Here is a 24,938-nt window from a genome sequence, read left to right as displayed (position 1 = left end):
ACTGTCTCTCATGTAGTGTTTCGTGTCATCACACAGACTATTAAGGTAGCATCTTATATAAATCTAGATCGATAGCAGATCAAAGCCTATTAGGGAAACAAATAAATAATCCCAAATACTGTAGTACATATATGCACTAAGCAAAAATAATTACCATAGTGACTTCCCCCCATTTTTTTATAACAATTTTATACTTGTTTGTCAAATACCTTATTGTAATTTACAGAATACATTGTTTTTATTATATGTTCACAATTTATTGTGCGTGGCCAACTGGGACATTAGCGCCCCACGGATTGAATTTTTCCGGCCCATGTGAGTGCAGCGAGGTATCTTGTGGGTTGTATCTGTCCTCTGAGTGAGACTGCCCTTCCACTGAGTAAGACTGCCCCCTCAATGAGTGAGACTGCCCTCCCAATGAGTGAGACGGCCCTTCCAATGAGTGAGACTGCCCTCCCAATGTGTGAGACTGCTCTCCCAATGAGTGAGGCTGCCCTCTGAGTGACACTGCCCTCCCCCAATGAGTGAGATTGCCCTCTGAGTGAGACTGCCCCCCAATGAGTGAGACTGCCCTCGTAATGTGTGAGACTGCATATAATGAGTGACACTGCCCCCCAAATGAGTGAGACTGCCCTCCCAATGAGTGAGACTGCCCCTCCCAATGAGTGACACTGCCCTCTGAATGAGACTGCCCTCCCAATGAGTGTGACTGCCCTCCCAATGAGTGAGACTGCCGAATGAGTGAGACTGCCGAATGAGTGAGACTGCCGAATGAGTGAGACTGCCCCCAATAAGTGAGACTGCCCTCCCAATCAGTGACACTGCCCTCCCAATCAGTGACACTGCCCTCCCAATGAGTGAGACTCTCCCCCCAATGAGTGAGGCTGACCCTCCAAATGAGTGAGACTGCCTCCCAATGAGTGAGACTGCCCTTCCAATGAGTGACACTGCCCTCCCATTGAGTGACACTGCCCCCTCAATGAGTGAGACTGCCCCTCCCAATGAGTGAGCCTGCTCTCCCAATGAGTGAGACTGCCCTCCTAATAAGTGAGATTTCCCTCCCAATGAGTGAGATTGCCTCCCCAAAGAGTGAGACTGCCCTCTCAATGAGTGAGACTGCCCAATGAGTGAGACTGCCCTCCCAATGAATGAGACTGCCCTCCCAACGAGTGAGACTGCCCTCCCAATGAGTGAGACTGCCGCCCAATGAGTGAGACTGCCCTCGCAATGTGTGAGACTGCATATGAGTGACACTGCCCCCCAATGAGCGAGACTGCCCCTCCCAATGAGTGAGACTGGCCCTCCCAATGAGTGACACTGCTCTCTGAATGAGACTGCCCTCAAAATGAGTGAGACTGCCCAATGAGTGAGACTGCCCAATGAGTGAGACTGCCCCCCCAATGAGTGAAACTCTCCCCACAATGAGTGAGACTGACCTTCCAAATGAGTGAGACTACCCTCCCAATGAGTGACACTGCCCCTCCCAATGAGCGAGACCGCCCTCCCAATGAGCGAGACTGCCCAATGACTGAGACTGCCCTCTCAGTGAGACTGCCCTCCCAATGAGCGAGACTGCCCTCCCAATGAGCGAGATTGCCCTCCCAATGAGCGAGACTGTCCTCCCAATGAGCGAGACTGCCCCTCCCAATGAGCGAGACTGCCCCTCCCAATGAGTGAGACTGCCCCCTCAAATGAGTGAGACTGCCCACCCAATGAGTGAGACTGCCCCCCCAATGTGTGAGACTGCCCCCCCAATGAGTGAGACTGCCCCCCCAATGAGTTAGACTGCCCCTCCCAATGAGCGAGACTGCCCCTCCCAATGAGTGAGACTGCCCCCTCAAATGAGTGAGACTGCCCCCCCAATGAGTGAGACTGCCCCCCCAATGAGTGAGACTGCCTCCCAATGAGTGACACCGTCCTCCCAATGAGTGACACTGCCCCCCCAATGAGTGACACTGCCCTCCCAATGAGCTAGACTGCCCTCCCAATGAGCGAGACTGTCCTCCCAATGAGCGAGACTGCCTCCCAATGAGTGAGACTGACCTCACAATGAGCGATGCTGCCTCCCAATGAGTGAGACTGCCCTCCCAATGAGCGAGACTGCCTCCCAATGAGTGACACTGCCCTCTCAATGAGTGAAACTGCCCTCCCAATGAGCGAGACTGCCTCCCAATGAGTGACACTGCCCTCCCAATGAGTGACACTGCCCTCCCAATGAGTGACACTGCCCCCCCCCCAGTAATTGAGACTTCATATCTCTGTTAGAGTAAAACAGACACCTGCCCACATCCAACATGGCCTCCCATCTCCTCTCCGCCTGCACTGCGCATGCGCTGCCCTCCTCCTCCCCGCCCCCTCCCAACCCACTGGGGCGCTGCCGGGTGGGCGTGGCTATGCAAATCGAGACGCTTCCCCTTTTCTCTGTGCGTGCGCGCGCGCGCTCCCGGCCGGGGCGGTGAAAGGCGGAAGTGACGGGGACGCGCGGCCCCGGGACACCCCCCCTCCCCCCTGTGAGAGAGACACGGTCCCCCCCCTGTGAGAGAGACACGGAGAGCGGAGCAGCGCAGGCCCCCGGGGGGGAGAGAGCCCGGGCCGTCACCATGGCGACCAGCCTGCGGAAAGGCGGCGGGCTGATCGGGCTAGTGAAGGACGCCTTCCAGCCGCACCACCACGTGCCCGCGCAGCCCGGGGCCGTGGACCGGAAAACCGTGGAGAAGTGCTGGAAGCTGATGGACAAGGTGACGTCACAGCACCCACAGGACAGGGATCCCTACCCCCCCAGTACCTGCCCCATTACACCATACTGATACCCTAATACTATACCTGCCCCTCAACACTAACATAGCACCCCCAGGACAGCCCCCACCCAATACCTGCCCTTATACATAATACTGATACCCCAATACTATGCCTGCCCCTATACACCATACTGGTACCCCAATACTATACCTGCACCTCTACAGTCACAAAGCACCCCTATACAATACCCTAATACTGTACCTGCCCTTATACACAGTCACATCGCACCCCTATATAATATCGATACCTCAATACTATACCTGCCCCTCTACCCTGTCACATAGCACCCCTATATAATCCCCAATACTATACCTGCCCCTATACACTGTCACATAGAGCAACCCCATATAATTCTAATACCCCAATACTATACCTGCCCCATATACTGTCACATAGAGCGCCCTCAGATAATACTAATACCCCAATACTATCCCTGCCCCTATAACCAATGCAGTCACAAAGAGCGCCCTCTTATCACCGCTTGTCATGTTCCCTCCCCATGATGTGGGACGTTATATGCTTCCCCCTTAATTGACCCATCTCTGTACTGAGATTCCTGCTATCTCCCTCCCCCCCTCCAGTAAACTAATGGGCAAGATGACGGCACCCTGGAACTTACCATGTGTCCCACAATCCACACAATACAAACATGGCCCTGTAAGTAGACACAATGACATTACAGTGCACCCCTAAACTATACCCACCCCTATAACTGAACAGTGTGACACTACAGAGAAACCCTACCCCCTCTTCTTTTACTGGACATAACAGAGTGCCCCTAAACTCGCCCCTATAACTGGACACTGCCTCATTACAGAGCACCCCTATACCCGCCCTTATTACTGTACTCTGACATTACAGAGCACCCCTACACTATACCCGCCCTTATAAAACTGGACACTGACATTATAGAGCACCCCTATACTTGCTCCTATAACTGGACACTGCCTCATTACAGAGCACCCCTATACTATACCCGCCCTTATAGCTGGACACTGACATTACGGAGCACCCCTATACTAAACAACCCCTGTATCTGGACACTGTGACATTACAGAGCACCCTAATACTAATGAATGAAATAAGGGATAAAGGTAACAACACAAAGGGTCATTAGGTAAGAGGTGTGGTAGCAAAAAAAATACAGATCTTTGTTTACATCTATAAATACCCTGTAAAATAGAAATTCAGATTGAACAGGCCCTAACAAGCAGTGTGTGCTCATCATATTCTGTTCCAAATAATAACAATGTGGGCGATGAGGTGCCATATTATATAGTCCTAACTGTATCAAAATATAAGCTAGTCCTTCTGGTATGAATGATATAGTGCTTATCGGTGCCACTCGCCCGTGTGCCACCGGCGCGAGGCGCAGAAGTTGACATAATGTGAATAAGATTGATCCGTATAGCAATCCATCCTCCGGTGATGGACTTCACCTCCCAGACCCAAAATCCAATGAGTAATTGTAATCGGATTCCTGCAAACACACATTTCCGAACGGTCCTCTCCACGGCAGGGGCGGCCATCTCCCGTCCTCCAGGGCCACCAACGGGTCAGGGTTTCAGGATATCCCTGCTTCAGCACAGGTGGCTCAGTCGTTGATTGGCCAATTCCCGTCCTCAAGGGCTACCAACAGATCAGAGTTTAAGGATATCCCTGCTGCAGCACAGCTGGCTTAATCAGTGGCTCAGTCTTCGGCTGAGCCACTGATTGAGCCACCTGTGCTGAAGCGGGGATATACTTCACACCTGACCTGTTGGGTATCCCTGCTTCAGCCCAGACGGCTCATTAGGGGCTCAGTCTATGACTTGACCACCACTGCTAAAGCAGGGTTATCCTTAAACCCTGACCTGTTTGTGGCCCTGGAGGACGGCAATTGTTCGCCCCTGAGTAGTTTCCATCTCAAAGCATTGTGGCTATAAGTGTCTTCCCCGGCGGTGGTCCCTCCTGCCCACGCTAGCGGTGCTTGTAGTGTATAACGTTGGTACTCAGCCGTGGACAGGTGTTTTCGCAAGCGGCCGTTGGTACCACGGATGGGCAGAGGAGGCGTGGGCTGGCCTCCTTGTCTGACGCATCGGCGGATATGTTTCATAGTTCAGGGACACCATTATCTTTATTTAATGAGGTGTAAATGTTATTGTGGAGAGCCGTACCTCGGAGAGCTTTATCCCTGGGTAAGCGGTGTATTGTCTGCATGTGGGCAAGGATTGAAGCAGGGCTGGGGTAGTAGAGATCGGATTCTACTAGTATACTTGCCCCTATAACTCATACACAGTGACATCACAGAGCACCTGTATACCATCCCGCCTGTATAACGGGCATGCGCGCATTGGAGCACCCACGATTTCATCTTCCATTAACAAACCTCGCGGTAGAGGATCGGCAAGTCTGTATACCCAGATCCCATATAACAAGGACACCCTAAACCCTACCTTTTTAGCTCCCCTTCCCATTTTCTCTAACTGATGATCCCCCGAATACCCTGACTAAAGTACCCCAGTGGTTTCCCCCCCAGCCACACGCAGGGCCCTTCTTTGGCTTGCAGGTTCGCAAGGGTTATATTTTATCTCCATTAAAGGCTCATCAACGGCAAGGAGGCCGTCTCCGTTCCTCAAAGGTTACCAACAGGTCTGTTTGTCAGGGTAGCCCTGATCAGCACAGGGGGTCCCTCAGTGGCTGCCATTCTGATGAGCCCTTGAGGACTGGAGTTGGCCAGCCCTGGTCCTTTTATTATGATTTATGGCATGTTTACTTCCTGGTAATACTCTGCGGCCATGGTGAACGCTGGAGAGGGCGCTGGCGTTCACTCGGCTTTCCCGCCGCCTGCAGCAGCAGAGATCTGTGTCCTGCGTGCGGAGGAGACGGGGAGGCGTGTCGGAGGGGAGGGGGTGTGGCCGTGGCGTCACGGGGCTGGTTCGCCCTCATTGGCTGTGTGAAAACAGATTTTTCTGTTCCCTCCTGCATCGCGAGCGCCGGCCCCTCTGCTCCCACGCGCGTTTGCGCGCTTTATAGACGGCCTCATAGAGGCACATATATGTGATGGCGCCACGCGCGCCCTCCTGCTCCCTGTCGATATCACCATGGCCGCAGCCTTACACCGTGCTTCTCAATCTTCTTTTTAAACTGGGACCCCAGGACGTTGGGAGGGGGGGGGGGGGGGCTCCTTTCTGGGACGGGTAACTTAACCGGTTAATATCCCGGATCCCAGAGCGCCCTGGAGCTGGAAACATGGGGTGCAGTGCCGGAGAGGCCAGGGGGTGGGATTGGATGTGTAGAAGGAGCCGGTTATTTGTAACTTGTGTATGTGGGGCTATACGGTGCCCCGTTGGAAGGCCCCACCGTGGGGACTGCGCTCCCTTTGGCAGAGGGTATATAATGGAATGGCAGGTCACATATTCCATTAGGAAGACCGGGTGTAGGGTAAGGCAGAGAGAAGGGCAGTAATCGCGCACACGCATGCACACGCACACACACGCATGCACACGCGCAGTGACAATGATTGCAAAATACTTTTTGTGATGTGTAAAAAAAAAAAAAAAAAAAACACAGTTTTCCAGGAAAGTGCTGGTTTCTCTGTTTTAGGAGGTGCGGAGTATATAGCGCAGGGGCGGGCATCTTCCCGGTCCTCGAGGGCCACCAACAGCTCAGGCTTTAAGGAAATCCCTGCTCGAACATTGAGCCATGAGTGCTGAAGCAGGGATTTCCTGAAAACCTGACCTGTTGGTGGCCCGTGGGGACTGGAGTTGCCCTCCCCTGGTATAGAGATACTTGGTACCATTATGGAAGGTGTAGTATAGTAGGGCTGGTTGGTTCCCACCAGTCTGTGGATTGCTGTTCGCACAGTAGCCTCCCAGCAGCTGATGAGAATCACTCCTCGCAGGGGCTGCCACTTGTGCGTCTCTTGCTGTGACATGTGACACCAGTCCTGTCACTGCGGTGGTGACACACGGGTCCCAAGGCAAGAGGAAACCTCCAACGATCTGCAGTGGAAACAGTGACACAGAGGTGACAAAAGCTGAGGCAGGGTATGCGCGAGCACCAGGCGGGAGTGCAACCTCACTGTGACGGTGACTTGCTCCCGCAGTGCCTACTCACCCTATAATGTCACAGCCAAATACTTTAGCCAAGGGGTTCTCAACTCCAGTCCTCGACCCTCCCAACAGGTCTGGTTTACAGGATATCCCTGCTTTAGCACAGGTGGCTCAATCGGTGCTGAAGCAGAAATATAATTAAAACCTGACCTGTTGGGGTTATTGAGGACTGGTTAAGGACATCTGCTTTAACATGTTGGCTGCCAGATTCTGCAGTACATTTCACCTCTGCCCTGAGTCCGGCACACACGGGGTTAATGTGTTTTCCACACCTCCTTTGTACTGCGCTGCACGACTACTGTTACCAGAACACTGGTCCTATGAGCTTGCAATCTAAGAGGATTGGCACACACGTGCTGTGTTCCAGACTGAACTCCCCCCTCCTTTCTCTCCTGTCTTTTGTAGGTGGTCCGGCTATGCCAGAACCAGAGGCTGGCTCTAAAGAACAGCCCCCCGTATATCCTGGACCTGCTCCCCGACACCTACCAGCACCTGCGTACAATCCTGTCCCGGTACGAGGGGAAAATGGAGACGCTGGGGGAGAACGAGTACTTCCGGGTCTTCATGGAAAACCTCCTGAAGAAGACCAAGCAAACCATCAGCCTGTTCAAAGAGGGCAAGGAACGTATGTACGAGGAGAACTCCCAGCCCAGGTGAGTGTCCGGCGCCAGTCGGCCTGTGGGATACTCCCAGCGGAGGAATGGACCACTCTGCTTTAATCCATGGGCTGCTGGAAGGGACAGTGAAGCATTATGGGGTATGGCCAGCGCCGTTTCTCAAGGGCCACCAGCAGGTCAGCTGTGAAGGCTGTCCCTGCTTCAGCGCAGGTGGCTCAGCCGAAGACTAAGCCACTTATTGAGCCATCTGTGCTGAAGCAGTGATGGCCTTCGCACCTGACATGTTGGTGGCCCTTAATGACTGGTGTTGGCCAGCCCTGCATTGTATACTTATTTCTCTACAAACCTGGGATAGATCAAGATGGCTGCCTGCAGCCAGGCCGGTTCTGTTGTAACCAAGACAGAAATTCCTGTGACTGTTTCATTGTGTGTGTTTTGGTTCTGTAACATGGAATATTTTGGAAGGTCCCCGTTTCTAGGTGTGCGAGATTGCACCTTTTAGGGTGATAACATGCCGTTGTACCCCTGCTCTGTGCTGTTTAAGGCTTGTCCGGGTCTAATATTCCTTCAGCGTCTCTTACAAATCCCTTTTGGCTATTTCTGCATGGCCGTGGGTAAAGTGTCTGCCCAATGCAGTGCTCCGTGTTTCTAAAGCAATGCCAACCGCAGGGTTAATAAGGTTGGGTGCCACTGCCTTACCGAGGCAAAAGAATGGCGCCAACATTTGGGTTCCCCGAAAACCTTACTGCAGAAGCGCAAGGATCCCCATATTGGCATCTAACTATGCAGTGTTCTGACCCCGTCGCTTTGTATCCCTCGCTGTGCCCCCCCCCAATATCGTCCCAACGCGCTCTCTCTCGCTGTGTACCCCCCAATATCGTCCTGTCGCTCTGCATCTCCCGCTGTCTCCCCCCCCCCCCCCCCCCTCCAAATCAAATATCGTCCCGTCGCTCTGGGTCTCTTGCTGTCCCCTTATATTGTGTGTGTGTGTGTGTGTGTGTGTGTGCAGCGACTTGCAGAAAAATAGGACGTTTGTTGAATAGAAAAGCAGCAGAAGTGCAGAGAAGAGGAAGTGGCTGTAACCGCAGAGTTGCAGTAACCCCAGTGCCCGGGAAGTGAGGGGGAGGGTCTTGGTCGCAGTGTCCCTGGAAGTTGCGAAACGCGTGGGAAGGGTGTTTTTGCTTATTCGGTGCCACTTTGTTTGGCTGTAAAGCTTTAGATCACAGTCAGGCCTGGGTTAGGGAAGTACAGAGCCAGCTGCCCCTTCTGAGGAACGGATATACCCTCCTTGTGAGCAGACAACATAACCCCCACCTACGCCCTGCACTGGGACAGACCCAATAGCTCCCTTCTCTGTGGCACCCTACAGTGGGACAGACCCCATAGCTCACTACTCCGAGGCTCGCTGCGATCTACTCCATAGCTCCCTTCTCCGTGGCGCCCTGCGCTGGGACAGACCCCATAGCTCCCTTCTCCGTGGCGCCCTGCGCTGGGACAGACCCCATAGCTCCCTTCTCCGTGGCGCCCTGCGCTGGGACAGACCCCATAGCTCCCTTCTCTGAGGCGCCTTGTGATCTACTCCATAGCTCCCTTCTCCGTGGCGCCCTGCGCTGGGACAGACCCCATAGCTCCCGTCTCCGTGGCCCCCTGCGCTGGGACAGACCCCATAGCTCCCGTTCTCCGTGGCCCCCTCCGCTGGGACAGACCCCATAGCTCCTATCTCCGTGCCCCCTGCGCAGGACAGACCCCATAGCTCCTATCTCCGTGGCCCCCTGCGCTGGACAGACCCCATAGCTCCCGTCTCCGTGGCCCCCTGCGCTGGGACAGACCCCATAGCTCCTATCTCCGTGGCTCCCTGCGCTGGAACAGACCCCATAGCTCCTATCTCCGTGGCGCCCTGCGCTGGGACAGACCCCATAGCTCCCTTCTCTGAGGCGCCCTGCGCTGGGACAGACCCATAGCTCCTATCTCCGTGGCACCCTGCCCTGGGACAGACCCCATAGCTCCTATCTCCATGGCCCACTGCGCTGGGACAGACCCCATAGCTCCCGTCTCCGTGGCCCCCTGCGCTGGGACAGACCCCATAGCTCCTATCTCCTTGGTGCCCTGCGCTGGGACAGACCCCATTGCTCCCTTCTCTGAGGCGCCCTGCGCTGGGACAGACCCCATAGCTCCCTTCTCCGTGGCGCCCTGCCCTGGGACAGACCCCATAGCTCCTATCTCCGTGGCGCCCTGCCCTGGGACAGACCCCATAGCTCCTATCTCCGTGGCCCACTGCGCTGGGACAGACCCCATAGCTCCTATCTCCGTGGCGCCCTGCCCTGGGACAGACCCCATAGCTCCTATCTCCGTGGCGCCTTGTGCTGAGACGAACCCCCATAGCCTGAGGAAAGGTTAATCTGTGGACTCAGTGTAAACACTTAAAATATATATATTTTTGTAATATTCTGATTCTCTCGCTTGGTATATAGGGGCGTATAGGTGTGTGTAGATAGGTATGTTATGAGGTGCAGGGGGGGGAGAGTGATGTGAGGTACAGGGTGGGGGGAGAGTGATGTGAGGTGCAGGGGCGGGGAGAGTGATGTGAGGTGCAGGGGGGGGAGAGTGATGTGAGGTGCAGGGGGGGGAGAGTGATGTGAGGTGCGGGGGGGGGTGATGTGAGGTGCAGGGGGGAGGAGAGTGATGTGAGGTGCAGGGGGGGAAGAGTGATGTGAGGTGCAGGGGGAGGGAGAGTGATGTGAGGTGGAGGGAGAGTGATGTGAGGTGCAGGGGGAGGGAGAGTGATGTGAGGTGGGGGGGAGGGAGAGTGATGTGAGGTGGGGGGGGGGAAGAGTGATGTGAGGTGCAGGGGGGGGGAGAGTGATGTGAGGTGCAGGGGGGAGGGAGAGTGATGTGAGGTGCAGGGGGAGGGAGAGTGATGTGAGGTGGGGGGGGGAGGGAGAGAGTGATGTGAGGTGTGGGGGGGGGAAGAGTGATGTGAGTGCAGGGGGGGGGAAAGAGTGATGTGAGGTGCAGGGGGGGGGGAAGAGTGATGTGAGGTGCAGGGGGGGGGGAAGAGTGATGTGAGGTGCAGGGGGGGGGGAAGAGTGATGTGAGGTGCAGGGGGGGGGGGGGGAAGAGTGATGTGAGGTGCAGGGGGAGGAAGAGTGATGTGAGGTGCAGGGGGGAAGAGTGATGTGAGGTGCAGGGGGGGGGAAGAGTGATGTGAGGTGCAGGGGGGGGGAAAGAGTGATGTGAGGTGCAGGGGGGGAAGTGTGATGTGAGGTGCAGGGGGGGAAGTGTGATGTGAGGTTGCAGGGGGGGGGGGGGAAGAGTGATGTGAGATGCAGGGGGGGGAAGAGTGATGTGAGATGCAGGGGGGGAAGAGTGATGTGAAGTGCAGGGGGGGGAAGAGTGATGTGAAGTGCAGGGGGGGAAAGTGATGTGAGGTGCAGGGGGGGGGGAAAGAGTGATGTGAGGTGCAGGGGGGGGGGAAGAGTGATGTGAGGTGCAGGGGGGGGGGGGGAAGAGTGATGTGAGGTGCAGGGGGGGGGAGAGTGATGTGAGGTGCAGGGGGGGGGGAGTGATGTGAGGTGCAGGGGGGGGGAAAGAGTGATGTGAGGTGCAGGGGGGGGGGAAGAGTGATGTGAGGTGCAGGGGGGGGGGAAGAGTGATGTGAGGTGCAGGGGGGGGGAGAAGAGTGATGTGAGGTGCGGGGGGGGGAAGAGTGATGTGAGGTGCAGGGGGGGGGAGAGTGATGTGAGGTGCAGGGGGGGAGCGTGATGTGAGGTGCAGGGGGGGGGGGGGGAAGAGTGATGTGAGGTGCAGGGGGGGGGAAGAGTGATGTGAGGTGCAGGGGGGGGGAAGAGTGATGTGAGGTGCAGGGGGGGAAGTGTGATGTGAGGTGCAGGGGGGGGGAAGAGTGATGTGAGATGCAGGGGGGGGAAGAGTGATGTGAAGTGCAGGGGGGGAGAGTGATGTGAGGTGCAGGGAGGGGGGGGAAGAGTGATGTGAGGTGCAGGGGGGGGAGAGTGATGTGAGGTGCAGGGGGGGGAGAGTGATGTGAGGTGCAGGGGGGGGGGAGAGTGATGTGAGGTGCAGGGGGGGGAGAGTGATGTGAGGTGCAGGGGGGGGGAGAGTGATGTGAGGTGCAGGGGGGGGGGAGAGTGATGTGAGGTGCACGGGGGGAGAAGGATGTGAGGTGCAGGGTGGTGGGATGTGTGTGGTGTGCAGGGGGGTATTGTGTGTTTGATGTGGAGGGGGGAATATTATGTGTGTGGGTGAGGGGGAGAGATGGGGAGTATCGCAAAGGTTGATAGTGAGGGGTTCTGGGGGAGATATGAGGATCATCATCCCCCCCATCATCATCAGTGCTGCCCAAATTTTTTTTCCTTGGAGCAGTTCGGCCCTTCTCGCTTTACGAGTGCAGGCCTGGTGTATACCTTTTAGGTTCAGACCCTTATCATCCAGTTTTCCTGTGACTCACTTAGGGTTAGTTGGTCTGAGTCCTGTGCCTCACAGCCTACCTTCATTCTGTTGGGACATTCAGTGATAGCTGGTCACTGTGTCTCCCAGGGACATTGTTGCAGGGTTTAGGGAAGTACCAGGTGACTACGGTCTACCTGGGAACGGGCCTGTAGAAGGGGTTCCTATACCCCGAAACGTGACGTTTCCCCGCTTGCCCTGGACTTTTTACTCCCCGTGTTTTCCCTTTTCTTCCCCTCTCCCCTCTCCCCTCTCCCTTCTCCCCTTCCCTGTCCTTGCCCTGGCACATAGTGCTTTCTTTTTTGGTCCTTGTTTGACCATTTTTTGCATCATTCGTGTACCATTAAATACTTACTTTTGGCTGATCCATTTACTATCTGTTCTTTCCGTTTGAGTGCTGGGAACATTTGTGGTTTATTGATTATTTGGGAGGAATCGGGGTCCTCCTTGTTCCCGTTTTGTACCTATTATTTCACTTTATACAGAGTTTTGTGTGCTGTCTAATACTGTTTGTTATGATCCACACAATGTTCTGTGTATAAGGCTCTTTTATGTGTCTGTCCAGCGTTCCTATAAAAGGGCTCTCCTAATGTGGAAACGGGAACTCGCCCTTTAAAGTAACATTTTCTTGGGCCCTGCTCAATATAAACCTTATCTAGCCATTATTGCTCTATCCCTTTATCTGTTTGGCTAATGTGGACAGAGAACAGAAAAACCGTGTAAAAGCTCCAGGTGGTCTGGCAAATAATGCTTTTAGAGCATGATGATTAATGTAATAAAAGGAGCTGACACCGGATGATGGGGAATGAAGGGTTAAGCAGTAACAGTATGATTGCGGATGACTGGGGTTAACAAGAGGGGAACACAACAGGGACAGAATGATGTGATATGCAATCACGTAGTCCCCATAGCCCCGGCTAAGCCCGGTGTGGAGTAGCTTCCACTCACGATTAGACACCGTCTTGATCCCCCTCCTTCCAGCTGCTTCCCTGACGCTGCCAAAAGCGTCTCCCGTTTGGCCTTCGGTGGTGTATCAGATCCTCTCAGACGACAGCAGAACAGGGTAAGGATCAGATGAACAACCAACCGCTTCAGGAAAAAAGGTAAGGCTGGTGAGCGCCTTACCTTTCTCCTGGAGCGGTTGTTCATGTGATCCATACCCTGTTCTGATGGCTAATGTGGACAGCCTAATTTACATGTTGCATCCTCCCACCGGTTCTGGAGATATTTGTAGGGATTATTTTGTGTGCCGGTTTTCTGCAAATATTGACCATTTTTATACAGACGTCTCCACACGTGGCCCCTGTGGTCACTAAGAGAAAGCCACGATGTAATCTCCCCACAAAGCCACATCCCGGACTCCGGGCCCTTATAGCCCAAGCGGACCCCTGGGCTCAACTCTAATGACTGATTAAAACCAAACAACCAAAGGGGGAATAGTCTCGCTCAGCCGCGTCTCCGGGCGTGCGCCTGTGGCTCCCGCGTCTCCAGCCGCGCACCTGTGGCTCCGCGTCTCCGGCCGCGCACTTGTGGCCCCCGCGTGGTAGTAAAAGATAGTTTTAACCATAGAAACAATTTGGTTGCTATGAAGGCATTAACAGTAATTGTGGCGTTGGTCACGTTACCGCATGACACGTGCCACGGCCATTACTTTATTCTGGCCCCAGGAAGGACTGACCCCGTACATTCATTCACGGATATACTTCTGCTGGAATGCTGTTGCATGTATCGACTACTTTTTCAGGCCAAAACATACGTAACATTTATGTTCGAAGCTGGTAAGTCATCATAAAGTGCAAAGGGTGGGTGCAGTGATAAACAGCACACAATAGTGCAAACAGTGTAATGATAATAATAAAAAGCCTTAAAGTTAAAGTGCAAATAAAGTGAATGATGTATATAATAGTGATAAAGTGAAATATATAAAACAATGCTGCTCAAAACCCTTTAGGATGGTGGATGGTCTGCAGACTCCACTTCAGTCAATTGAATGTCTCAAGGTATAGGGGAGCGCAGGTTTCAATCGAAACCACGTGAGTCTCCACTTGACAGAGTTTCTGCAAACATACTTGACATTTTGTGAACTTTATTTGCACTCTGTTGTATTTGTTTTTTATTACATATTGACACCTGCGCTCCCCTATACCTTGAGACAAGTCATCACAAAAGCAGGTTGTCCCATGTTAATGCAAAGTCTCCCTTGGCAGAGGAGCTTACAATCTGTGGTTTTCAGGCCTCTTGCTGTCTGGCTGAGGTCTGTGTAGTGTAAAAAAGTGTGTGTAACCGGGCGCCCCTTAATTAATCAAACAAAGTGCTAGTGCATCAATCTTATGTATAAAATATAATATATAAATAAACTCTAAATATTAGTGACCAGTATTTATATAGTGAACCCAGTGAACAGTTAATTAGTGATCATATAAAATTATTTCCACCATCGAATGTGAAATAAAGAATTAATTGTAAAGCAGCTCAGACAAAACCCTTCAATAGTCTGTTCTGGAGTGTATATCTTGATTGTATTTTCCACAGCAAGGGGAGCGCAGGACGTTCACAGCATGGTCATGAAAAGACAAAACATAGTGTGACCTGTGTATATGTATCTGGAATATGTAGGGCTGTAAGGTAGCAGCACTCACACTTTTCCCCCCGAAATCAAACACTACAGAGACTCTTTCTCTCTCTGAAACGACCAACCTCCAGTTTTAGTTTCCAGTACGTTGCTATGTCCGTGGGGTAATATCTACTTCCGTGTCATGCAAAAAGGAGGAAGACTAACATGGTGCAGTATGTCTAAAAAGTATATTTTCAGAGCGAAATTCAAATGCACTCACATTTTAAAATATAATACAGGGAATTGTACGAAATCCTGATCCTACAGTCTCCGGCGCATGTGTGCGTTCACGTCCGACACTTCCGGTGTGCACTGCGGTAAGGGCGGATGTGACGTCACGCTTGGTCTCCGGTCGCCAGGATCTCTCAGCGGGACGCGGGCTCAGATTCAACGCGTTTCGTCAATCGACTTCGTCAGGAATCTTAATCACCATTAACCCCCTTTGATTTATATAGCGTCAGCTTCTCATAAATGGTGTCAAACACCTGATACCAATGTAATAAAGTATGCTGACTTTAATCAGCTCTCTGCGGTGTTATTCACATAGCTCAACATTATTGGCTCCTTGCTACCTCTGCATTATATCTTTATACTATATTAGTGAAAGCACTGTATGTTTGCCTGCCTGCCTGGATGTCCGGTGTCCCTAGGGGAAATCTCATTGGTCCCTTGGCCCGCCCGCCCCCGCACACCTCTCATTGGCTTGAGGCGGAGTGACGGGCCAAAGGACACACACACACAGGGACACACACACACAGGACACACACACACAGGGACACACACACACAGGGACACACACACACAGGGACACACACACACAGGGACACACACACACAGGGACACACACACACAGGGACACACACACACAGGGACACACACACACAGGGACACACACACACAGGGACACACACACACAGGGACACACACACACACACAGGGACACACACACACAGGGACACACACACACACACAGGGACACACACACACACACAGGGACACACACACACACACAGGGACACACACACACACACACACAGGGACATACACACACACACAGGGACACACACACACACACAGGGACACACACACACACACAGGGACACACACACACACACAGGGACACACACACACACACAGGGACACACACACACAGTGACAGACACACACACACACACAGTGACAGACACACACACACACACAGTGACAGACACACACACACACACAGTGACAGACACACACACACACACACAGTGACAGACACACACACACACACAGTGACAGACACACACACACACACAGTGACAGACACACACACACACACACAGTGACAGACACACACACACACAGTGACAGACACACACACAGTGACAGACACACACACAGTGACAGACACACAGACAGTGACAGACACACAGACAGTGACAGACACACAGACAGTGACAGACACACAGACAGTGACAGACACACAGACAGTGACAGACACACAGACAGTGACAGACACACAGACAGTGACAGACACACAGACAGTGACAGACACACAGACAGTGACAGACACACAGACAGTGACAGACACACAGACAGTGACAGACACACAGACAGTGACAGACACACAGACAGTGACAGACACACAGACAGTGACAGACACACAGACAGTGACAGACACACAGACAGTGACAGACACACAGACAGTGACAGACACACAGACAGTGACAGACACACAGACAGTGACAGACACACAGACAGTGACAGACACACAGACAGTGACAGACACACAGACAGTGACAGACACACAGACAGTGACAGACACACAGACAGTGACAGACACACAGACAGTGACAGACACACAGACAGTGACAGACACACAGACAGTGACAGACACACAGACAGTGACAGACACACAGACAGTGACAGACACACAGACAGTGACAGACACACAGACAGTGACAGACACACAGACAGTGACAGACACACAGACAGTGACAGACACACAGACAGTGACAGACACACAGACAGTGACAGACACACAGACAGTGACAGACACACAGACAGTGACAGACACACAGACAGTGACAGACACACAGACAGTGACAGACACACAGACAGTGACAGACACACAGACAGTGACAGACACACAGACAGTGACAGACACACAGACAGTGACAGACACACAGACAGTGACAGACACACAGACAGTGACAGACACACAGACAGTGACAGACACACAGACAGTGACAGACACACAGACAGTGACAGACACACAGACAGTGACAGACACACAGACAGTGACAGACACACAGACAGTGACAGACACACAGACAGTGACAGACACACAGACAGTGACAGACACACACACACACACACACACACACACACACACACACACACACACACACACACACACACACACACACACACACACACACACACACACACACACACACACACACACACACACACACACACACTGTTACATACATTAGCGGGGCTCACAGTTAGCAGCACCCGCGCGCACCTCCTCCTCTCCCCGTGTCTCCCGCGCTTTCACCCCGACCCCCCCCTCCCCCGGCGCCGCTACAGTCAGCGGGACACACACACACTATTATTACCCCTTCAGCGCCCCCCCCCCCCCCCCCCCCCACCCAGTGTCAGCGGCCGTGCGAGACCCCCCCTCTATATCTCCCACCTCTCCCCCCCCCACACATATACATGCCCCCCCTCCCCGGCGCTACAACTCACCCCTCCCCGGCGGGGGAATAGCCAGTGGCCAGGCAGGCTGCCTCGCGGCGCCGAGTGCCCAAGATGGTGGCGCCCGGGACACAGCGGGGGAGCGGCCACAACACGCTGCCTCCCGCCTCAGATCCACGTGGGACCTGCCGGACGGGTGAGTGAGCGGCCTTCACCTCCCCTCCACCCCCCCCTTCACCTCCCCTCCACCTCCCCTCCACCCCCCCTTCACCTCCCCTCCCCTCCCCTCCAGTGTCAGTGTCTCCCCGATACCCCCCCCCCCCCCCCGGCGCCGCTACAGTCAGCGGGGGAGCGAGCGAGCGCCCGGGACACAGCGGGAGAGCGGCCACAACACGCTGTCTCCCGCCTCAGATCCACGTGGGACCTGCCAGACGGGTGAGTGAGCAGCCTTCACCTCCCCTCACCCACCCCTCACCCCCCATCACCTCCCCTCACCCCCTTTCACCTCCCCTCACTCCACTTCTCCCTTCCACCCCCCTTCACCTCCCCATTTACCTCCCCCCCCTCCACCCCCCCCTTCACCACCTCCCCTCCACCCCCCCCATCACCTACCCTCCACCCCCCCTTCACCTCCCTTCCACCCCCCCCCCCCCCCTTCACCTCCCTTCCACCCCCCCCTTCACCTCCCTTATACCCCCCCCTTCACCCCCCCTTCACCTCCCCCCCTCCACCCCCCCTTCACCTCCCCCCCTCCACCCCTCCACCCCCCCTTCCCACCGCCTCCCCCCCTTCCCACCGCCTCCCCCCCCTTCCCACCGCCTCCCCTCCACCTTCCCACCTCCCCCCCCCCTTCCCACCGCCTCCCCCCCTTCCCCCCCTTCCCCCCCTTCCCACCGCCTCCCCCCCCCTTCCCACCGCCTCCCCCCCCCCTTCCCACCGCCTCCCCCCCTTCCCACCGCCTCCCCCCCCCTTCCCACCGCCTCCCCTCCACCTTCCCACCTCCCCCCACCTTCCCACCTCCCCCCACCTTCCCCCCTCCCCCCCCCTTCCCCCCTCCTCTAACCCTTCCCCCCCCCTCCTCTAACCCTTCCCCCCCTCCTCTAACCCTTCCCCCCCTCCTCTAACCCTTCCCCCCCTCCTCTAACCCTTCCCCCCCCCCTCCTCTAACCCTTCCCCCCCCCTCCTCTAACCCTTCCCCCCCCCTCCTCTAACCCTTCCCCCCCCCTCCTCTAACCCTTCCCCCCTCCTCCACCCCTTGCCCCCCTCCTCCACCCCTTGCCCCCCTCCTCCCCTTCCCGCCGCCCTTCGCCTTCATGCCCGCTTGCCGCCTCCCCACCCCCGCCTCTGCCTTTCACCCGCCCTTACTCCGGCCGCCTCTGCCTTTCACCCACCGCCTCACAGCCGCTGCACGCACTCAACAGACACCCGCCACACTCGACACATACCTGCCGCCACACACACCTGCTGCCTCCCGCCCCTACACACCGACATCACTGACCCACCGCCTCACACCCTAGCAGGACCCCCTACTCACAGACAGCACTCACAACCCACGCGCCAGCCGCCGCCTCACACCCTTGCAGGACCCCCACTCACAGACAGCACTCACAACCCACGCGCCACCTCACACCCTAGCAGGACCCCCACTCACAGACAGCACTCACAAGCCACGCACCACCCGCCGCCTCACACCCTAGCAGGACACACGACTCAGATTTTTACATCACTTATGGCACCAAAATATACATTGTACTGTGGTGTGGTTACAATAAACCATTTTTATACAACATCGTATTACATTTTCTTCCATCTTTCTTTTCAATATTATTATCCAACCTTTACAACAAACAGTCACCTATTGTTCCACGATTTATAAATAATACTACCTATTACGCATTTACAGCCCGGGCAACGCCGGGTCTCTCAGCTAGTGTTAAATAAATACAAAAAACGTTTGAATACACTTAGAACAATTAAAAAAAAAAATCTTTAAATCACCACTCGCATACATAGTGGTAACCCAAACATATATAATATTAATGAAACATAGTATAAAATCTTTAATAATACTAAAAGCAGTATGAATATCTACTAATGAAAAAAACTCCTATAATAAAATATCTAACACAAATAAGTAAATAAATTCAATAAAACACAGCAAATATTAACCTAAAAAAGGTGAAAGACAAAATGAGTAAATACATTCTTAAGCATAAACCTCTGGAGGGAATCTACATATTCCCTCATATATCATACTAGGATCTTCTAATATTGGGGAAATATTAAACAAATGCCCCAATGTCTATGCTGACATTCATACCCGATGGGACTAATGTCCCTAATTTGAATATCCAATAGGTCTCCCGTTGCGCTAAACGTTGGGTCCTGTCCCCCCCCCCCCCCCCTTCCAATGGGCAGGAACATGTTCAATACGCTTGTATGTTAATGACCTTGGGTCCGAATTATGATGTGGACTATAATGTTTAGATACTTGGTGTTTACACACTTTTCCTTATATTACCCAGATGTTCTAAAATTCTTACCCATAAGGGTCTAGTGGTACGCCCTACATATTGGAGGCCACAAGGGCACTCCAATATGTATACCACAAAGGTGGTTTTACAGTTAATATAATTCTTAATAGAAAAAATCTCATTAGTTACATTAGATTTAAAGTTTATTTTCTCTACACTTTTCTGAACGCATGCAAAGCAACCATAAAATCCATTTGGTTTATTTAGCCAGGTGAAATCATGTTTACTCCTCTCTGTTCTCATCATTGTAGGAGCTAGTTTTCCCTTCAAATTAGGAGCCTTACTAAATATAACGCTAGGTCTCTCTGGTAGATGTTCTCTTAGTAGTTCATCATTTTTTAGAATATGCCAGTGTTTGGTCACAATTTTCTTAATTTCCATTGCCTCCTTATTGTATTCGGTTATAAAGGACATACCGAATCCATTCTGCTTTACTTTTTTCTCTTTATTCGTGGGTTTCACTATCATTCCTAGATATCAAATCTATTTTCTCTATTGCCTTATTTATAACGACATTTTTATAATTTCTTTCTTTAAACTTCTCAAGAAGGATGGCTGACTGTTCTTTATAGATATTATCTTCAGTGCAGTTCTGCTTGATTCTCCGCAGTTGTCCATACGGGATATTTTCCAACCAATTTTTGTCATGGCAGCTAGATTCTAGAATGAAATTATTCGCATCCACTTTTTTAAAATGGGTTTTGGTTTTTAAGTTATTATTTTCTGTATATATATATATTACTAAATCTAAGGCTAAGGCCCCGCTGCCTCAGACCACGCGCCCGCACTGCAGACAGGGACCATTTTTGCGAGGGGGGGGGCGGGGGGAGCGTGGCCAAAATGGGTGGGGGGGTGCGGCCATGACGTGGGGGGCGCGGCCATGACGTGAGGGGACGGGACCGCCCCTCAGCCGTTTAGCCCCTCAGCCATGTATTGTCTAAGTTGTTTGATGTTGCATTTATTTAATGAATGTACATGTTGTATACAACCACTCCATAATAGCTCAACTGTTTAGCCCCTCAACGCCTCAGCCGCTCACACACGTGTGTGGCACTCGCGCACTCAGGCACACACTTACACACACATACACACACACACACACAGACATGCACTCACGCTGCTTTCCTCCCCGCTCCCCGAAGCCTCCCCTCCTCATTGGCTCACAGCCACACCATGTGACGCGTCGACGCTTGGGATTACAATTATCTTGACGCATCACAGCGTGTAGTGAGCTGTGCAGTGAGGGGGGACTGGGACCGGCTCGGGAGGATTCCCCTGCTGGTGGGGAACGCTCGTGCGGCGCCCGCGCCGCCGGGCGCAGCGGGTCCCATCCCTAAGAATACCACCTCTCTCTTACTGCTGCTAGAAACAAACTTCAGATTTAAATCATTCGTGTTTATAAATGTCAGGAAGGTATCAAATGATTCTTGATCTCCCTGCCATATGAAGATGACGTCATCTATGAAACGGCGCCAGAGGACTAGGCTTGCCCCGAGCTCGGGATTGGACCAGACAAAATTGTCTGCCCAATATCCCATAAAGATGTTTGCATAGCTCGGAGCAAACCTAGTCCCCATCGCCGTTCCACAGTATTGTAAATAGAATCTTTCATTAAACCAAAAGTAATTTTTACCTAGTATAAATTTAATAGATTCTAGAATGAATTCAATTTGATCCTCAACTAACTCTTTATCAGCTCTTAAGAAGGCCTCTATGGCATCACAGCCATTATTTATGTGAAATAGAAGTATATAAGGAAGTGACATCTGATGTCCCCAATATATAATTATCTTGCCACTCTACAGTATTTAATATTTGAATAATATCTGCTGTATCACGAATATGAGATTTTAGCGACCCAACGTATTTTTGTAGAAAACAATCAATGTATTCTGAGAGGTTTGTGGACAGGTAGTCTATACCGAATATAATCGGCCTTGTGTGATATTTTTATGCAATTTTGGGAGAAAATAAAACAAGAGTATTTTAGGCTTCTCTGTCAGTAAATATTTATACTCATAATCATTTAATAGGTTTAATGCTTTACCCCTGTTTAATAACAACTGCAAATCTTGTAAAAATTCCCCTGTGAGATTGGCATCCAATACCGTATATGTATTTTCATCTCCTAACAATCTATTAGCTTCCTGAATGTAATAGCTTTCATCTAAAATCACACCTCCCCCCCCCCTTATCGGCTGGTTTTATTATTATATCCTCCCTGTTTTTTAATTCCTCCAATGCCTCTCTCTCTTTTTTTATTTAAGTTATTCCTAAAATTAGTGGTAGAATCATCCTGTACCAGTTTGTCAAAATCTTTAATTACCATCTGGTGAAATACATTCAAAAATTCTCCTCTCTCATGACTTGGGTAGAAAGTTGATCTAGGTTTCAATTTAGTGTGTACAATATCTTTCTCCTTCTTTGCAATGGGTAAATTGGAATTAGAATTCTCTATACTTCTTTTTTCAGACGCTAAATTTAAAAAATGTCGTTTCACTGTCATCTTCCTTAAAAACTTGTGTGCATCTATGAATAATTTGAAACTATTAGGCCCAATGGTCGGTGCAAACGTGAGTGTCCCTTGCTTATAACTTTATTTTGAAACTCAGATAATACTACTTTGCTTAAATTAAAAATGTTTTTTGCTAAAGGTTTCTTTACTGTTTTCTTCCTTCTCCCTCGTTTCCCTCTTTTCTCTTTCTTTTTGGGTCTTTGGGGGAATCCATCCCTTTGAGGAGGGAGAACCTGTTTCTCGTTTCCCACGAATTGGAATGCTCCCTTGCCCCTAAAAAATGGTTGCTGTCTTTATCATAAGTGTTCCTACTGTGATGACGTTCGTTATCTGTATGATGAGATATTTCTCTCTTCTCCTGAGGATAACTTTTCATGAACCTTTCATCTCTTGAATAATGTGCTATATCGTCCTCCCTTTCATTCTGATTGGATTCCCTTAACTCTCTTTTTTCCTGAGGATGACTCTTCAAAAGTCTCATCTCTTGAATAATGTATTTTTTCTCCCTCTCTTTCAATCTGCGTGTGCTCTCTTGTTTTGTTCACATAGGGGCGTAATCCTTCATTCTCTATAGGGTTAGATCTCTGATTAGTAGTTTCCAAATGATTATCTGTTTGGGAGGAATCTCTACGATTTTCATATGATTTAGAGGAATCTCTCTCTATTAGTATTTTTAGTATAATTTTTCTTCATATTGTGTTCAGATTGTCTATTCACATGCCAATTTCTCTGGTTACCCCTAAGGTAATCTTCCTCATCACGTTTAAATTTTCTTTGTTTATTAGTAATAATCTTGTCACCTTTTTTAGGTTAATATTTGCTGTGTTTTATTGAATTTATTTACTTATTTGTGTTAGATATTTTATTATAGGAGTTTTTTTCATTAGTAGATATTCATACTGCTTTTAGTATTATTAAAGATTTTATACTATGTTTCATTAATATTATATATGTTTGGGTTACCACTATGTATGCGAGTGGTGATTTAAATATTTTTTTAAAAAAATGTTCTAAGTGTATTCAAACGTTTTTTGTATTTATTTAACATATAATGCAGAGGTAGCAAGGAGCCAATAATGTTGAGCTATGTGAATAACACCGCAGACAGCTGATTAAAGTCAGCATACTTTATTACATTGGTATCAGGTGTTTGACATCATTTATGAGAAGCTGACCCTATATAAATCAAAGGGGGTTAATGGTGATTAAGATTCCTGACGAAGTCGATTGACGAAACGCGTTGAATCTGAGCCCGCGTCCCGCTGAGAGATCCTGGCGACCGGAGACCAAGCGTGACGTCACATCCGCCCTTACCGCAGTGCACACCGGAAGTGTCCAACGTGAACGCACACACGCGCCGGAGACTGTAGGATCAGGATTTCGTACAATTCCCTGTATTATATTTTAAAATGTGAGTACATTCGAATTTTGCCATTTCACTCTGAAAATATACTTTTTAGACATACTGCACCATGTTAGTCTTCCTCCTTTTTGCATGACACGGAAGGAGATATTATCCCCACGGACATAGCAACGTACTGGAAACTAAAACTGAAGGTTGCTCGTTTCAGAGAGAGAAAGAGTCTCTGTAGTGTTTGATTTCGGGGGAAAAAGTGTGAGTGCTGCTACCTTACAGCCCTACATATTCCAGATACATATACACAGGTCACACTATGTTATGTCTTTTCGTCTATGTAGTGTGTCCCTTCCCACTGCAGGGTGACAGAAGGGAGTTATGGGGCAGGGAGGCTGTCCCTCCCGCTGCAGGGTGACAGAAGGGAGTTATGGGGCAGGGAGGCTGTCCCTCCCGCTGCAGGGTGACAGAAGGGAGTTATGGGGCAGGGATGCTGTCCCTTCCCACCGCAGTGACTGTGACACAGATGGGAGCGATGTTGAGACTTCCTCCCAGCGCAGGGTTTTGCTATTGTGTTCCCTGGGGGGGGCGCCTTTACTTGTGACCGGTAACCTCTGTCCTGTAATTAACAGGCCGCGTCAGCGGAGACTCCTTCCTCCTCCCGGCTGCATCCCGTGCTGTCACCTGCTGCTGTAATGCTGAATCACTGGTGCTATATGTGCACAAACGCCAACAATGAAGCCGGGATATACATGCGCAGCGTAACGAGACTGCCGCAGCGCTTCCAAAGGGGCAGTGATCAGGCAGAGACGGAGAGCAAAATGTGTTCTTTTATCATCATAACCCGGATTGTAAAATGAAATAGATTAGGGCAGAGCAGAACTTGGACACATTAACCTGATTAATGAAAAGCAGAAGGATTCAGCTAACAAGGCCTCAGGCCAGGATTAAATAGAATATTTTTGAAGAGACTACATCACTTTTTAAAGTGACATTTACATTTATTTGCATAAAAATTAAGCTGATTCAGTTTTCTTTGGGTCAATGTAATTCTCGCTCCCCATTTACCTCTGTGTTATGGAGAAAAAAGTCTGGATCACATACATACTGCATTGTCAGATGAGATTAGGTAAAGGTTGTAAAACCCCTCCCAAGTGTGGTTATTCTGCAGACATTAGGGCCCAGAAGGCTCCTCATAGGTTGATAGGAATAAAGTCTTGGTGAAGCTTTGGCACAGTTTTGGTATTGCATTAATTACAGGA

General features: G+C 51.2%; 1 protein-coding gene across 1 annotated transcript in view; it reads left to right on the top strand.

The window, feature by feature from the left end:
- Positions 1–2,407: 2,407 nt before the first annotated feature.
- CBL (Cbl proto-oncogene) overlaps positions 2,408–24,938 on the top strand; it is a 51,534-nt gene continuing 29,003 nt past the window's right edge. The window contains 2 exon segments of the mRNA XM_075604154.1: positions 2,408–2,738; positions 7,299–7,546. Coding sequence (XP_075460269.1) covers positions 2,601–2,738; positions 7,299–7,546 — 386 coding nt within the window. The 5' untranslated portion in view covers positions 2,408–2,600.

Source organism: Ascaphus truei, chromosome 6 (assembly GCF_040206685.1).
Source record: "Ascaphus truei isolate aAscTru1 chromosome 6, aAscTru1.hap1, whole genome shotgun sequence".
NCBI lineage: Eukaryota > Metazoa > Chordata > Amphibia > Anura > Ascaphidae > Ascaphus > Ascaphus truei.
This window is presented reverse-complemented; position numbering and strand designations above follow the sequence as displayed.